The sequence below is a fragment of the Cygnus olor genome, chromosome 8 (genome assembly GCF_009769625.2).
Source record: "Cygnus olor isolate bCygOlo1 chromosome 8, bCygOlo1.pri.v2, whole genome shotgun sequence".
Classification (NCBI taxonomy): Eukaryota; Metazoa; Chordata; class Aves; order Anseriformes; family Anatidae; genus Cygnus; species Cygnus olor.
The window spans coordinates 21,273,882-21,287,459 of record NC_049176.1 but is presented as its reverse complement, the minus strand read 5'-3'; the positions used below and the strand labels follow the sequence as shown (position 1 = coordinate 21,287,459).

General features: G+C 62.3%; 2 protein-coding genes across 10 annotated transcripts; both read right to left on the bottom strand.

Moving 5' to 3' along the window:
- Positions 1 to 845: 845 nt before the first annotated feature.
- On the bottom strand, positions 846 to 6,334 carry CDC20 (cell division cycle 20). 2 transcript variants are annotated; one of them, XM_040566348.1, is made up of 11 exons: positions 6,254 to 6,334; positions 5,871 to 6,097; positions 5,205 to 5,350; positions 4,372 to 4,468; positions 3,788 to 3,916; positions 3,379 to 3,575; positions 2,607 to 2,701; positions 2,019 to 2,250; positions 1,692 to 1,817; positions 1,409 to 1,526; positions 846 to 1,108 (listed from the first exon to the last, which is right to left on the bottom strand). In XM_040566348.1, exons 2-11 carry the CDS (start codon positions 6,067 to 6,069, stop codon positions 930 to 932), a joined length of 1,518 nt encoding a protein of 505 aa, XP_040422282.1. In that variant the 5' UTR covers positions 6,070 to 6,097; positions 6,254 to 6,334; the 3' UTR covers positions 846 to 929. The 2 variants fall into 2 exon arrangements, with proteins under 2 accessions (XP_040422282.1, XP_040422283.1); XM_040566349.1 differs by having other exon boundaries at positions 5,871 to 6,100; positions 6,254 to 6,329.
- Positions 6,335 to 6,485: 151 nt separating this feature from the next.
- On the bottom strand, positions 6,486 to 13,223 carry MPL (MPL proto-oncogene, thrombopoietin receptor). 8 transcript variants are annotated; one of them, XM_040566343.1, is made up of 12 exons: positions 11,251 to 13,223; positions 9,443 to 9,572; positions 9,131 to 9,306; positions 8,694 to 8,965; positions 8,470 to 8,626; positions 8,207 to 8,336; positions 7,750 to 7,922; positions 7,511 to 7,653; positions 7,268 to 7,427; positions 7,083 to 7,170; positions 6,885 to 6,972; positions 6,486 to 6,779 (listed from the first exon to the last, which is right to left on the bottom strand). In XM_040566343.1, exons 1-12 carry the CDS (start codon positions 11,351 to 11,353, stop codon positions 6,579 to 6,581), a joined length of 1,821 nt encoding a protein of 606 aa, XP_040422277.1. In that variant the 5' UTR covers positions 11,354 to 13,223; the 3' UTR covers positions 6,486 to 6,578. The 8 variants fall into 8 exon arrangements, with proteins under 8 accessions (XP_040422277.1, XP_040422278.1, XP_040422279.1 ...); XM_040566344.1 differs by having other exon boundaries at positions 6,885 to 6,969; XM_040566345.1 differs by having other exon boundaries at positions 8,470 to 8,590.
- Positions 13,224 to 13,578: the final 355 nt, after the last annotated feature.

Sequence of the window (13,578 nt, the reverse complement as noted above, 5' to 3'; positions counted from 1 at the left end):
GCATCAGGCATCACATTCAGTGCACGCCTGCCATTGCCAGCCCCTGCCTGGCCTTTGGATGGAGTACAGCTGCATTTCTACCCCACCTTCTGCAACAGGAACATTTGGCTCATAAATCCCACATACCTGCTATTTCTTGACCTCTCTGCAGGAACAGGTATTTCTGCCCTTGCAGACCTCCCCCTTCCAGCGCACAGGCTGCACGCAGCAGAACCCGCGTACAGGCTTGGACCACCAAGGCCGGGTCCCCAGCCTGCTCCCAGGTGGGCAACCTCTGCCCATAGCTGTGTGGAGGCACACACACACCCCAAGGCCCGTCTCGCCCAGAGGCAGGATACAGAAGCTGTGCTTTTAACTCGAGCTTTGCTGCTACTCATCACAGCTGGCTACAGGAGCAGGCAGCAGCAGGTCCACAGCCCTACAGAAGGTGCGACAAGTCAGGGTTATTCCCTCTTACAGCCCAGGGCTGGAGCTAGGGCTCAGTTTGATACTCGATAGCAACCAGCTTGAGAAGTTACTGCCGCAAAAGCAGAGCCTACAAGCTGCAGACTTTCATTGTTACAGCGTCCCCCTGTGGGGTGCAAGCAAGCTGCAGCCCCACAGGTGAAGCTGCACAGTGTCAGCTCAGGACTGTGGCAGGTGACACAGCTGCCCTACCGGAGAGACAAGCACAGCCACCCCACAGCATCTGCCACAGCTTCAGGGCTGTGCTGGGCTCAGGCTGCCTGCACTGTCTCTGAAGACAGAGCTCCAGCTTGCCCAGAAAACAAAGCCTCAGGGAAGAGTTTCTTGATGCTCTAGGCCCTGGTCCTTGCTTCCAGGAAACTCCATAAAAAGAAAAAAAAGCAAACTAAAGCCGTTTATTAACATTTAAAATACTGTACAGTGTATAAGCTCATTTACCCCCTTCCCACACCAACCCAGTGCACTCATCGGATGCCCTGGTGAATGATGCTGGTTTTGGCACTGTTTGCCTTCTCTTTTTCCTTCTTCTTTATGGGGTCCATCTCAAAACAGCGCCAGAACCGCAGCGTTTCATCAGCGGCTGCAGATGCCACTGTTGAGCTATCGGGGCTCATGGTCAAGTTCAGGACTCTCGCAGTGTGACCTGAGGAGGTGCGCAGTCAGGGCTGTGTTGTTTTGAACACAGCCACATTTGCTCCCCTTCTCCTCCCCTTTTTGCTCCTGTGTCCCATAAGCCCCCCAGCCCACACACCACGCTGCGGGGTTATGAATGGACATCCTAGGTATGCATTTGGAGCACTTGAACAGCCCCCAGGCACGCCTCCCTCTAGGAGCATGTCCCTGAGCACCATCCTCTACCACCAGTACTTCAGGCTAGACCTGCAGCAGGCCGTTCAAGCCGAGGGTCACAGCTGCCCTCCCCCAGGCGAAGGGCCCAGCCTACCTCGGAGCTCAGTGACCTTGGTCATCGTCGGGTACTTCCATATCACCAGCTGATTCTGTGCAAAGCCATGGCCTGAAATGAACTCCTTGTAGTTTGTTGACCACAGGATAGAACAGACCTGGGAAGAGGCAGAAATGCAGGTAGACTACGAGCCACTTGTGCTGATGCTCACCACCAAGGGATGGTTCCCTCTCCTTCCCCGTGCCCTGGGAATCAGGAGCCAGCACGTGTGTAGGTGTCCTGCCAGAAGGAACTCGTCTCCAAGCTGATGCCCGTCTCTCACCTGGGAATGAGCATCAACAGCGCTGAGACAGGCGCCAGAACACACGTTCCAGATGCGGATGTGCCTGTCGCTAGTTCCACCTCCAGTGGCTAGAACATTTGACTGCCACGGACACCAGGCCACAGCCTGAGAAAGAAAGGGTTCATTGTAAGAGGTACAAGAGGCAGCCCGTTCCCTAGCTGCGCGTCCCAGCGCCCAGGCCACAGCAGCTCCACAGCAGCCTCTGCACACAGCAGCCTCCCTCCCACAAGGCAGGGGGTACAGCAAGTGCTGCACATCCACCTCGCACACTGACATGCGCCCAACCCACGGCAGAACCACGCTCACCTTGACAGCTCCCTGGTGCTGGGTGAAGGTCTGTACAGGAGCATAGTCTCCGCTGTCCCCCTGGGTGCATGGCCAGATGTTCACGAGGTTGTCGTTGCCACCACTGGCCAGGTAGCGGCCATCTAGAGACCACTTGAGCCCGCACACCTCCTGTGTGTGGCCAGAAAGCGTGGCCACGTGGTGCTCCGCCACTCTGACATCGTGGTGGTGGATGTGACCAGTCCGTGCCCCACTGCAGAGAGGAGGTTTGCAGCGTCAGAGCGGCACATTTTCACCAAAAGCCAGTTCTGTGCTGTTGCAAGACTGCCCTTCCTGCTGCTGGGTTTCAGCCAGCATCACCAGCACTACTGGCCTCTTGACAGGAGCAAAGCAGCCATGGAAACTCTTCGTAACTTCAGCACAAAGGGCAGAAAGCAGAGGCCTCCCCAAAATCCCAACAGAACAGGCTGAGTAAGAGCCTTGAGAGAGGAGGTAAGAGCCCCTGAGCCCAGAGCAGCTCCTGTAGTCACTAATCCACACCGCTGACAGATCTAGAACAGGAAGCTGCAACAGCTGGATGCTGTCCTTCAACAGGACACACAGCTTTACCTGGAGACGATGTAGTTGTTCCAGCTGAGGGAGCCCACGCGGGAAGAATGGCTGACCATATTTCGGAGACGTTTCTGCTGCTGTATGTCCCACAGCTAGAGAGACAGAGCAATAAGTTCTCCAAAGGATATCGGCCCTGTTGCTTTGCCCAGGGAACCTTACTACACAGGCTCTGGCATTCAACCTTTTCAGTATGGAAAGGGATAAATGTATCTCGTATACAGAACAAAAGTTACTCCAGGTGTTGGAAGCTCTGCCTTGCTGCTGCAGTTGGTCACCAGCCACAGCTGGCTGGGAACACTTCTGCCCCGTAACAGTCTTTGCACCCTCAGCATCACAGGGCAGAGGCTACACCCACTGGTGGTCCCAGGGCTGCAGAAAGGATTCATTGCAGTGAAGGTCCCTGAAAGCCTTTTGGAGAGTGGCAGCACACAACAGCTGGAAAAACACTTTGAATTTGTGCTACTTCCTGATGACATGAACACAGGGACACCTTCAGACAATATCTATTGTTGCTGACATGGCAGAGCACACTGTCCTGAGATGTTCTCTACAGGCCTCTGGTCAAGTCACCCACTTCACCCCTCAGTTCTCCACCAAGAGCTGCAGCTCACTGAACTCTAGCGAGTCTTAGAGTACTTCCTCCCCCCAGCCTCAGGGTACAGGCAAGTAGAGTGCACCGTATCCTCCTTGTGCTATAGCCAAGCCTTTGTTCCAAGGCCCCACAGCTCCAGCAACCCCTAGACAGCCTCTCTGGTTCCACTGCACTCACCTGGACCTCAGCATTACTTGTACCAACAGCAAGGTAGTTTCCTTCTTTAATCCATGACACAGAGGACACGTAATCGTCTGGATGCTCCATCTGCAGCAGATGGATGATTTCCCCAGAAGTACAATTCCACAGATAGACGGAGTTGTCCAGAGCCACCGCCAGGAAGTTCTGAGAGCTCCAGTCGATGAGATTCAGATCTACAGTTTGGAAGAACAATGCAGGTCGCGCAGTGCTGACCCGCAGAGCCCTGCCTACACACAGGCTGCACCTCAGAAGCGGTCAGTGCCAGTCCGGGTGCATGAGAAACTGCAACAGCCCAGTTAGAGATGTCCCGTTCAGATCACACTGACCCTAGGAACTGCACTCCTGTGCGAAGTGATCCCAGCACTCAGCATTGCAGGCTACTCACAATAGTCATTGCGAATCTCCGGTGCATCCAGGATCCGGTCTGGCATCGAGGGAATGTATCTACCGTTCTTCCTGCTGGAAGCAGGTGTAGTCTTCTGGCTGTAGAGCACTTTCAGGTTATTCTGATAGCCTGCGTGCAGAGAAACAGCTGCGTTATCCTGAGCTGGTTTCCTCCTGACCACCCACCCAACTAGGAAACCCCTTCGGTGAAAATGAAGTCCTAGAGAAGAGAACTGCTCAGAAGAGCACTGTGTGCTACCATCACTGACAGAATTAACTGCTGAGCTGGGGTGGGTTCCAATTCCTTGATCCCAGTATGTTTAGTGATCACTGCTGCACACTTTCTGGCCTAGGGAGTCTAAAGCTTTTGCAGACATCAGGAAGATTTGTCCTCTGTAGTAACATGTTAACAACTGGCAGTCATCAGCCAACCTCAGGAAAACTGGGAGGGAGACCCAGTGTGCACAGAACTCTAAGAAGCAGGCAGCTGATCCCTCCCCCATGGCCAAACACAGGGCCTCTGTGTTGCAGCTCCCCAGCCCAGACCTCCCCAGCTGAATCACTCGCATAGACCCTGCGTCATACCTTCGGGAGCATTCTGTGGCTTTCCACTGAGGCGGAGGATCTTTGCCTCTTCTACATCAAAGCCATTAAGATTCACTGCCCAGGCTTTCTGTTGCTCCTACAGAGAGAAATCACCCTCAGCAAAACTCACTTCAAATGTAAAGCCCATGCCACCCCTTAGACAGAACTGCAGCTAGTAGAAAACACACCCAAGCCTCCTTCCTTCTCCTGGAATCAGGAGGTATTGGGCTGTGCTGTGGGAGACAGCTGCACACAGGCAGCTCAAAGCAGATTTAGCACATTTTCTTCCTCAGACACTGGCACTGTATCTTGCTCAGATTTTCATGCTGAGGAGAGGCAAATTCAGTGTCTCATGGCCAGTGGGGAAAGCCACAGCCACAAGGGACCAAATGCTTCATAAATGCATTTCAGAGCACAGTGTACACATTCCAGAACAGCTCCCCATGCAGACATTGTCCTAGAACAGCTACCACCAGCAGTTTCACTGTGCACAGGCTCTCAGCTTTGGTCTCTGTAACATGCTCTATTTAAAAGAATCAATAGCCCAAATTTTGCTACCAGAAACCACACGGACTAAAGCAGAAGCAGAGGTATAAGGCTCTGCATTCTTCCCTGTGCATAAGCAAAGACCCTTAGAGAGCAGCTGTGCACCTGTTCTATTTGCAGGCACTACAGCTTCCACCTCACCCCAGGCTCCTGAAGCCCAGTGCTAGGAGTGGCGGCGCCTGGGGCTGTCACCCCCATATGCTCACTTTTGGAGTCTGCTTACCCATGAAAGGTCACGGAGGTTGAGGTGTTTGGCAACGACCATGATACTAAAGCAATGTGCTCACCTTCTTGGTAGGGGAGTCTTCAACAGGGTCATTCTCTTTGGTTAGGAGGAAATTGGCCATGTCCATCTGCATAGTGCTGCGGTTGGGAATGTAGCGGTCCCCCCCAGCTTTTGTTGGAGTGCTCTGGATTTTGGATCCAGATTTACCTGCATTCACACACACAAACATTGTCTTATAGGTAACGAAGAGTCTGTAATTAAAGCTTTCAACGAAACCAAACCAGCATTCTACCAGCACAGAATGTGTTACATCCAACCTGACAAGTCCCACGACCTTATCAAGGCTCAGAGCACACAACCCATCCGAGTCGCAGCTATCTCCTATTTCTCACCTCCTCCCCGCGGAGCAGGCACTAAGCTCTGGTCAGGGACTCACAGCAGATAACACCTCAAGCTCTAGCGCGACAACATCCCCGGAGCTCAGAGCAAAGGGAGGACAGGGGCCGCTGCGGCAGCGCACAAAGCTGCCAGCAGGCGCAGCCCTCCCACACGAGCCCCAGCAGGGAGCCGCAGCTCGCAGCTCACCGGCTCCCAGCCCCGCCACACGGAGCTCTGCCCACCCAGCGAGAGAGGGGCGACCCCACGGGCCGGGCCCAAGCCCCCAAGCGGGCCCGGAGCCCCCAGCTCCTGCCAGCAGCCCCCCAACGCTCCCCACCCCTCCTCTCACCGGGGGTCCTGGCCGGCGTCTTGCTGCCGCTGGGCAGGCGGTTGGCCGGCTTCATGGGCGACGCGCCGGCGTCGGTGCCGGGCCCGGGGGCTCCGCTCTCCTTGGCCTTGCGCTGCCAGCGGGCGAGCGGCGCGTTGGGGATCGGCGTGTCCAGCTTCAGCAGCCCGTGCAGGTCCGCCTCGAACACCAGGTGCGCCATGGCGCTGCAACGAGGGGGCGGCAGCGGCCCGCTGGGGGGGGGGGCTCAGTGACGGGGACCCCTCACCTCAGCGCCGGGACCCCCCTTCAGCCTCAGAGGCCCCTCCTCAGCCCCAGGGACCCCTCAGGGGGACCCCCCGTCCCCTCAGGGGGACCCCTCCTCAGCCTCCCCCCGGCCCCCTCACCTCAGCTCCAGCTCCGCTCGCGCCTCGCGCCCGGCCGCTCCCCTCAGCCCTTAAACCCCCTCCCCCCCCCTCCCATTGGCCCTTTCAAACCCAAACCGCCGCCCGTCGCCATGGCGACCCCTCCCGCGCGCCGCGCCGCCATTGGTCGAGCCGCGCCGAAGTGGGCGGGGAAAAGGGGGCGGGTCTCCTCCCAGCTCGGCAGTCGGTGGGTGGTGGGGGACGGGCTGGGAGGTGGGTGCTGTCGCTGCGGGGGGCGGCGCGAAGGAAGGAGGAGGCGGGGTGGCGGTGCAGCAGTCGGTGTCGTTTATGGGGGGGGGGGGGCGGCTCAGGGCGGCCCGCGCGGCTCCCAGCCGCTGACGAGCAGGTAGGACTGGTTGGCGATGTCGGTGCTGGGCGCCCCGGCGCGGGGCAGCGGCCGGCCGGCGGCGGGCTCCGGCGTCGGCGGTGTCAGGGCGCCCGGCGGGGCGGGCAGCACCTCCAGCAGGCAGGGCAGCACCGCCTCCTCCGGCGGCTGCTTGTAGAAGGCCTGCGGGGGGCGGACGGCAGGGCTCGGGGCGGCCCCGGCGGCTGCGGGGTGCCGGGGGGGTGCCGCACCCGCCCCCGTCCCGTCCCGTCCCGTCCCGTCCCTCACCTGCCCCTGCTTGCCGCCGTCGTGCAGGAAGCTGCCCAGGGCGCGGTGCAGGTCGGGGACGGGCGGCCACAGCCGCTGCTTCACGCTGCTGAGCGCGGGGGGAGGCGGGCGTCGAGGGCAGGCCCCCGCCCCGAGGCACCGCACTGCCCCCGGGACGGGCCCTGCCCCCGCTGCCCCCCGCACCCGGCCCGGCCTTACCTGTACAGGGAGGGGAAGGTGCACCGCAGCCCCAGCAGCGCTCCCGCGAAGACCAGCGGCAGCACCGTCACGCTCGGGATGATCCAGCCTGCCTCGGGGGAGCAGCGGTGGTGGTGCTGGGCGCAGCCCAGGACCCCATCGCACCCCCAGCCCCGCGCTCCTCAGCGCACCTCCCGCACCCTTACCGGCGTCGGCCGAGGCGTCGACCACGACGGGTTTGGACCAGGCGCTCCAGCTGCCCTGGTACCGCGGCCCCCCGGCTCGGGCCCGCACCTGGGCACGGTAGCGGGCGCCCGGCCGCAAGTCCAGGACTTCTCCCCTGGCCGCCCGCGGGACCTGCAGGACCTGCGGGGCAGAGCCCAGCTGGGGACGGGGCTGCGCGGGCACCCGGCTGCTCCGGGGGTGCCGGCCTGTGTGTTGTGTGTTACCTTCCAGCCGGGGCTGCTCTCGGCGGCGTAGCGGACCTGGTAATCCAGCTGCTCCGCCAGCTCCTCCAGGGGCGGCAGCCACTGCAGGCTCAGCTGGCCCTGTGCCACCGCCGCCTCCACCAGCTGCGGGGCCTCCGTGAGCACTGCAGGGACGGGGGGTGTGTTACTGGCACCCTACCCTGGCACCCTGCGCCCAGCATCCTAGCAAGGGCTGGGGCCGTGTTGGCGCTGGGACCGACCGGCCTGGTGCAGCCAGAAGGGCTCCTTGAAGTAGCTGAGCCTGGGCAGCACGTGGGGCCGGGTGACATTCACCAGGACGGCGACGGCGCTGTCATTGCTGGGCTGGAAGGTACAGGTGTGGGCTCCCTGCATCCCCACGCTGGCCTCCTGGCACCGCTGCCACATATCTTCCCTGTACGGTGAGCGGGCAGCCTGTGAGCCCTGCCCTGGTGGCACCGCTGCCCCCACCCTCTGCCAGCCCTGCTCTGGGGCAGAGACCCCTGTCCCCCAGCCGGCGCTGCTCCTTCCTGCTCTTGCCCAGGAAGGTCGGGGTCGGAGCAGCAGCGTGGCTGGGGGAGGCGGCGGGGAGGTGCGAGGCTGATGCTGGTGGAGCAGGGCACGGTGCCTGGTGGCATGGTGCGGGACGTGGGACACTGCTGCTCTGTGCCAGCACTGCATCCCCGCCGTGCCCCTCACCTTATGCCAGCCCCACGTGGAGTCTCCTGGTAGAAGAGCTCGTGGGAGCTGCTGTGCTCCGCGGGGTCCCAGCTCCACTCGCAGCGCATGTGCTGCAGGTCAGGGGTGCTACAGCACAGCCCGATGTCCCCTGGGCAGGCGAGAGCCGGGGCAGGGAGGGGGCTGCTTCCCCTGCCCTGGCCCCCCAAAACCCAGCTGCTGCACCTCACCTACCCCAGGACCTACTCCCGGGTGTGGGCGCTTGGCAGCCCCCGGCCGCTCACCGGAGGAGTGGGGTGTCTCCGCGGCCACCGCCTGCGACCAGGGCCCCCACACGCCGTCCATGGAGGTGCCGTCGGGCTTGGTGCGCGCCTGGATGTGGTACCTCACCCCCGGCCGCAGGTGCTGGAGAACCACCCAGGTGTCGGCCTGCACCAGCCCCTGCAGGAGAGGTGTGAGGCTTTGGGGGGCCGCTGTGTCCCCCGAGCCCCCCAGCCCCTGTACCTACCTGCCCTGCTCGCGGGGAGGCTGCGGCTCCCCCGGCCGTGGGCGGGTGGGTGCTGCTGCTCAGATGGGTGGGGGGGTCCCTGTCCCCGGTGTGCTGCTTGCCGGGGTCCCACGCTGTGCCGTGGGGCGTCCCCGCGGGGCTCACGGCGCTGTAGCGCACCTCGTAGAGGAAGAAGTTTGGGTAGTCAGGGAGTGGTGGCTGCCACGACACGTGGAGCTGCCCCGTGGCTCCGGCCCAGCGGGCACTGATGTTCACCGGGGGGGCGATGAGACCTGCGGGGAACGTGCCGTGGCGTTCCCCTCCTGCGGCAGCCCCGACACGGCACCCCCGGCCCTGCTGAGGCACAAGGTGCTGCCAGCCCCTGGTGGGCAGGGAGAAGGGACCCAGGTGTAGGGATGGTCCCGGTGCCCTGGTGTTGTGCCGCGGGAGGGACTCACCCACCACGTCCACGCTGAGCTCCCGCTGGTGCCTGGTCTGGTTGGTGGCGGCGTCCAGGACGAGGACGTGGAGCTGGGTGAAGAGCCGCACGTCCTGGCTGGGGAAGGCGCAGACGTGCCGCGTCCCGCCAGCCTCGCGGCGCTGCGTGGAAACTGCGCACGCCGTGGGCACGTCCCTGAGGAACAGATGGGGTCCTCCAGCACCCCGTGGCTGGGGCCAGGTAGAGGAGAGGGGATCTGGGGCATGGCACCGAGGTGTCACCCAACAGCACTCCATGTGCCAGGCCGGGCCATGTCCCCGCCACGTCCTACCTGCTGTACCAGTAGTAGAAGTGGCTCATCCCGCTCGCCTCCTCTTCCTCATCCCAGAAGCATGTGAGGTCCTCGAAGGAGCGGGAGAAGCAGAGGATGTCCTCGCGCACCTCCTCCAGCAGTGCAGCGTCTGGCAGGAGGGTGGGCGTGAGGGAGTCCCCAGGCACAGCACTGTCCCCAGCATGTCCCCATCCCACCCGAGCCCCTGCCAGCGTGGCACCGTGGGGAGGGTCGCGCACATCACCGTGACCTGGGCTGGCAGCCCTGCTCCCCCCTCCCCAGCACGCAGGGTCCTTCGGGACAAACAACCATCCCGAAATAGCCCTGCGGTCGGAGGGGGCTCGGCCCGGCCCTGGAGATCAGCGGGAAGCACCCCTGCCCTGCTCACGCCGGAAGGCGCGCGGAAGTGCGATAAGGAGGAGCAGCGCCCCAGGGGCCTGGGGGCTGGCGTGGGGGCACACGGCTCTGAGCACGGGGGGGATGTCAGCCCCAGCCCGGGGTCTGTGGGGGGCTCTGGGTCTCTGCACCGCTTCCTCCCTTTTGTTGCAAGGGTAAACTGGAGCGTCGCACCCTTGCAATGCCTGCTGAGCCCTTTCCAGGAGAAGGGAGTCACCATAAGAGTACCACGGTCCCCCGATGTCTTTGCCAGGTGTCCCCTCGCTCTCCCTGCCCCTTACCTTGCCCTGACCCCTGGCCCTGTTCCTCCTTTCCCAGCTCAGCATCACCTTCCTCCCCCAGCCCACGTCCCCTGGCCGCAGACCACAGCCGCTCCCCGCCAGCCTCCCTCCTACCTGCTCTTCCCTTTTCACACCCTCCCGGCCCCCCCCCCGGCCTGCTCTGGCCTCCTGCCAGCACCGCCCCTTCCCCAGCCCTGGGGGACGGGACGGGACATGGGACAGGGTGGCCGGGTCCCTGCAGCCTGGTGGCACGGAGACCTGCGTCCCCCTGCTCCGGCTGCAGCCCACGGCGCTGCGGCACCAGAGCATCTTTGCTCAGTGCAGGCAGTTTCCTAGGAAAGCTCACTGCTCAGCTCTGCAGCTGGCACGAAGCGCCCTCAGACATCACGCTGGCAGCACTGCAGTGGTGTCGGGGTGTAGAGGCTTCAGGCAGAGGATGATCCCAAACCCTTTCCTCCCACTGCCCCTGTAGAAGCAACTTAAAGTGTGCTCCAGTGCCTGCTGTAGTAGGGTGGGCAGAGACCTTGTGTGGGTGTGAAAAGATGAAGCACGAGATCAACAGTTCTTTTCAGTTAATGCTTTTTATGGTGTTACAGAAAGGGTTAGAAGACCTACGGAGGGGCTCAAAGGCCACGTGGATGGACCTGAGGCTAAGAGAGCCGTGCAGCGGGCTGCAAAGCAGCAGGGAGCCCGGTGGGGCCAGCTCAGGGCTGGGTGGGAGCATCCCACCGGGGAGGTAAGGTCACGGCGCTCAGGGCTGCGTGCTGCGAGGCTGGCACAGGAGCATCGCGGTGAGCCAGCAGTGCTGCTGCTGTGCTGCGGTGCAGAGCCGTGCCCTGGGATTTTGCTCAGACCTTGTCACCGGGAGCCCCTGTGCAGCAACATGATGCCACACGGCTGGCAGCTGCCACCCCAAAACCGTTCCTTAGGGCTGCCAGGTCCTTTCTGCAGTGAGGGAGGCGCCCCACGTGTGAGTGGGGGCTCCATCGCCCACCCCGAGCACACCTGGGTGCCCCCTCCCCAGTCCCACACCTCCCTGCCTGCTGCGGGGGTCTCGCTGCACCCTGCCAGGCCAGCATGCCAGCTCCCCTCTGACCCTCCTGGGGGGTTAAAAAGGCCCCCAGGTCCTACCTTGGGATGTCACCAGCTCAGGGGCCATCGCGGGGCTGCGGAGGCTCAGCAGGACCACGGCGAGCAGCGAGGGCAGCCAGCCCCGGGGCAGGCAGGCCGCCATCCCGCGTGCTGTGCTCGGTGCTTCCCGGCGCCCCGGCTGCTGCCGTGGCTCCTCGGGGCGATACCTTTATCTGGGAAGTGTCGGCTGTGCTGCTCAGGAAGCCTGGCTGGAGGCTCCCCCCGCCCCATCGCCGGCACTTCCCCGTGCCCAAAACCACCGTGCCGCGGCCCCTCCGCCGCCAGCCGCAGTGCCAAGAGAGACTGCTCCCATCAGATAGGCGGCACGTCCTGCCCTTGTGGCTACCGGCACGCCGGGAGGCCGGGGTGGGAAGAAAAACAACCCCTGAGAAAGCAGGGAGGCCCCTGCTCGGGGCTGGGCAGGCTGCTGGGTGCTCCGTGACACCCGTCCCCTTGCTGGCACGTCGGAGCATGGGGCACAGGGCAGCGGCTCCGGCTCCATCCCACCCCACGCTGCCCCTTGCAGCTCTGCACGGACCCGCTCTGCCTTGCAGCACCATCCAGGGCTGGGCAGCTGCTGGCACACGTCCACACCATGCCACGGGGGGGGTTCGGCATCTCCTTGCGCCACAGGGGATGGGGGCAGAACTGCCAGCCTGGGGGCACGGAGGGAAGGGGGGGAACAGCCAGCACCAGTTTATCACAGTCAAGTTTTGTCAAACCAATCCCACTTCCTTCTCCATCCGGCGACTGGGCTTTGCAGTCAGAGAGGCAAAAACACTCAAAACTCAAAAAAAAAAACCTGAAACTTGGTTTCAGCACGGCTGGTGATGCTGCCCCATGTGCCATTCCCAGCAGCAGCCACTTCGGTGCAATGAGGGGCACACTGTACCAGGCTGCCTGCAGGGGCTGGTCCTGGTCACCTTTTCACTGGGCACCTCAGTGATGGAGCAGAGAAGATCAGAGAATCACAGAATCATCTAGGTTGGAAGAGACCTCCAAGATCACCTAGTCCAACCTCTGACCTAACATTAACAAGTCCTCCACTAAACCATATCACTAAGCTCTACATCTAAACATCTCTTAAAGACCTCCAGGGATGGTGACTCAACACCAAAAAAAACAACCCTTTCCATAAAGAAGTTCCTCCTAATATCCAACCTAAAAGATGCTCACTGATGGCTGCAGTTGACACCAAATAGCACTGGAGGCCAGACTGGGAAATCAAAATGGTATTGATACGCAGGTGGGTGCCAGCAGTGCCTGGGGACATGCCCTGCTCCATGGGGACGAGCTGGGGGACCAGCCTCGTCCCCATGGAGAGCCAGCTGAGGGGACACTGGGATCTGGGGCAGAGGACCAGAATGGTGACAGAAGTCACTGCTGCAGCAGCAGAGCAGCAGACACCCTCCCCTCCGCCAGAGCCGGCTGTCCGTTGCACTATGTTTATTGACCATAAAGCATAGCTGTTGATTTCTGAGGGGCTAGTGCCGAGCTGGAGGCCTTGCACAGTGCTTCCTCCTGTGCCATGGCTGCCGTGTCCCACGCCGGCAGCGATGCTCGCAGCCCCACTGGCACCAGAGTATGCTGAGAGCTGCAGGGCAGGGAGCTGCCAGGACTCTGCTTCCTTCTCTCACCCCAAAATTCGGGTGTTTGTGTCCTGCCACGGCTGCAGCATCCCCTGGCTCCTGGGGACAGAGCCCCTCTCCTGCCCTCTCTGCTACATGCAGCTGGCGATTGTCCTTCGGGGCCATCCTCGTGTGTCCTCCAGCAGTGTCGGTGCCATGCCAGTACATGCGGGGAGGTAGCCCAAGGGGATGGCACCGTCCTGCTGCCAGGAGGGCACTCTCTGCAGGTGCCACCGGCATTGGGCCGCTGTCACCCGGCGGGGACAGGCAGCCTCTTGTCCCCGCAGTGCTGTCCCAGCAGGCTGGGGGCCAGCGTTGTCCCCCTGTGGCGTGGAGCTGGGCGCAGCCTCACGCCTCCTCGGCGGTGGCATCGATCCCTGCGTAGGTGAAGTTCTCGAACAGGGCCATGTTCACGTAGGCCTGCGTGGGAACCCGAGTCAGGAGCAGGACGTGACGGTGTCCCCGTCCCTGCTCCCTCCCACACCCGCTGCTCACGGGCACGGGGCTGGAGCCCGCAGAGCTGCCGGGGGGAGACGTTGGGGTGCTCTTGGTGGGGTCGCACAGGGATGGAGGGTGGGTGGCCCCCCTGTGCCCTGTTTCCACTCACCTTCCGGGCCTCCAGCATGCGGATGAGCTGCATGGAGATCTGGGCGAAGGGCGGCCGCTCGTAGGGGCGGTCACGCCAGCACTGCCGCATCAG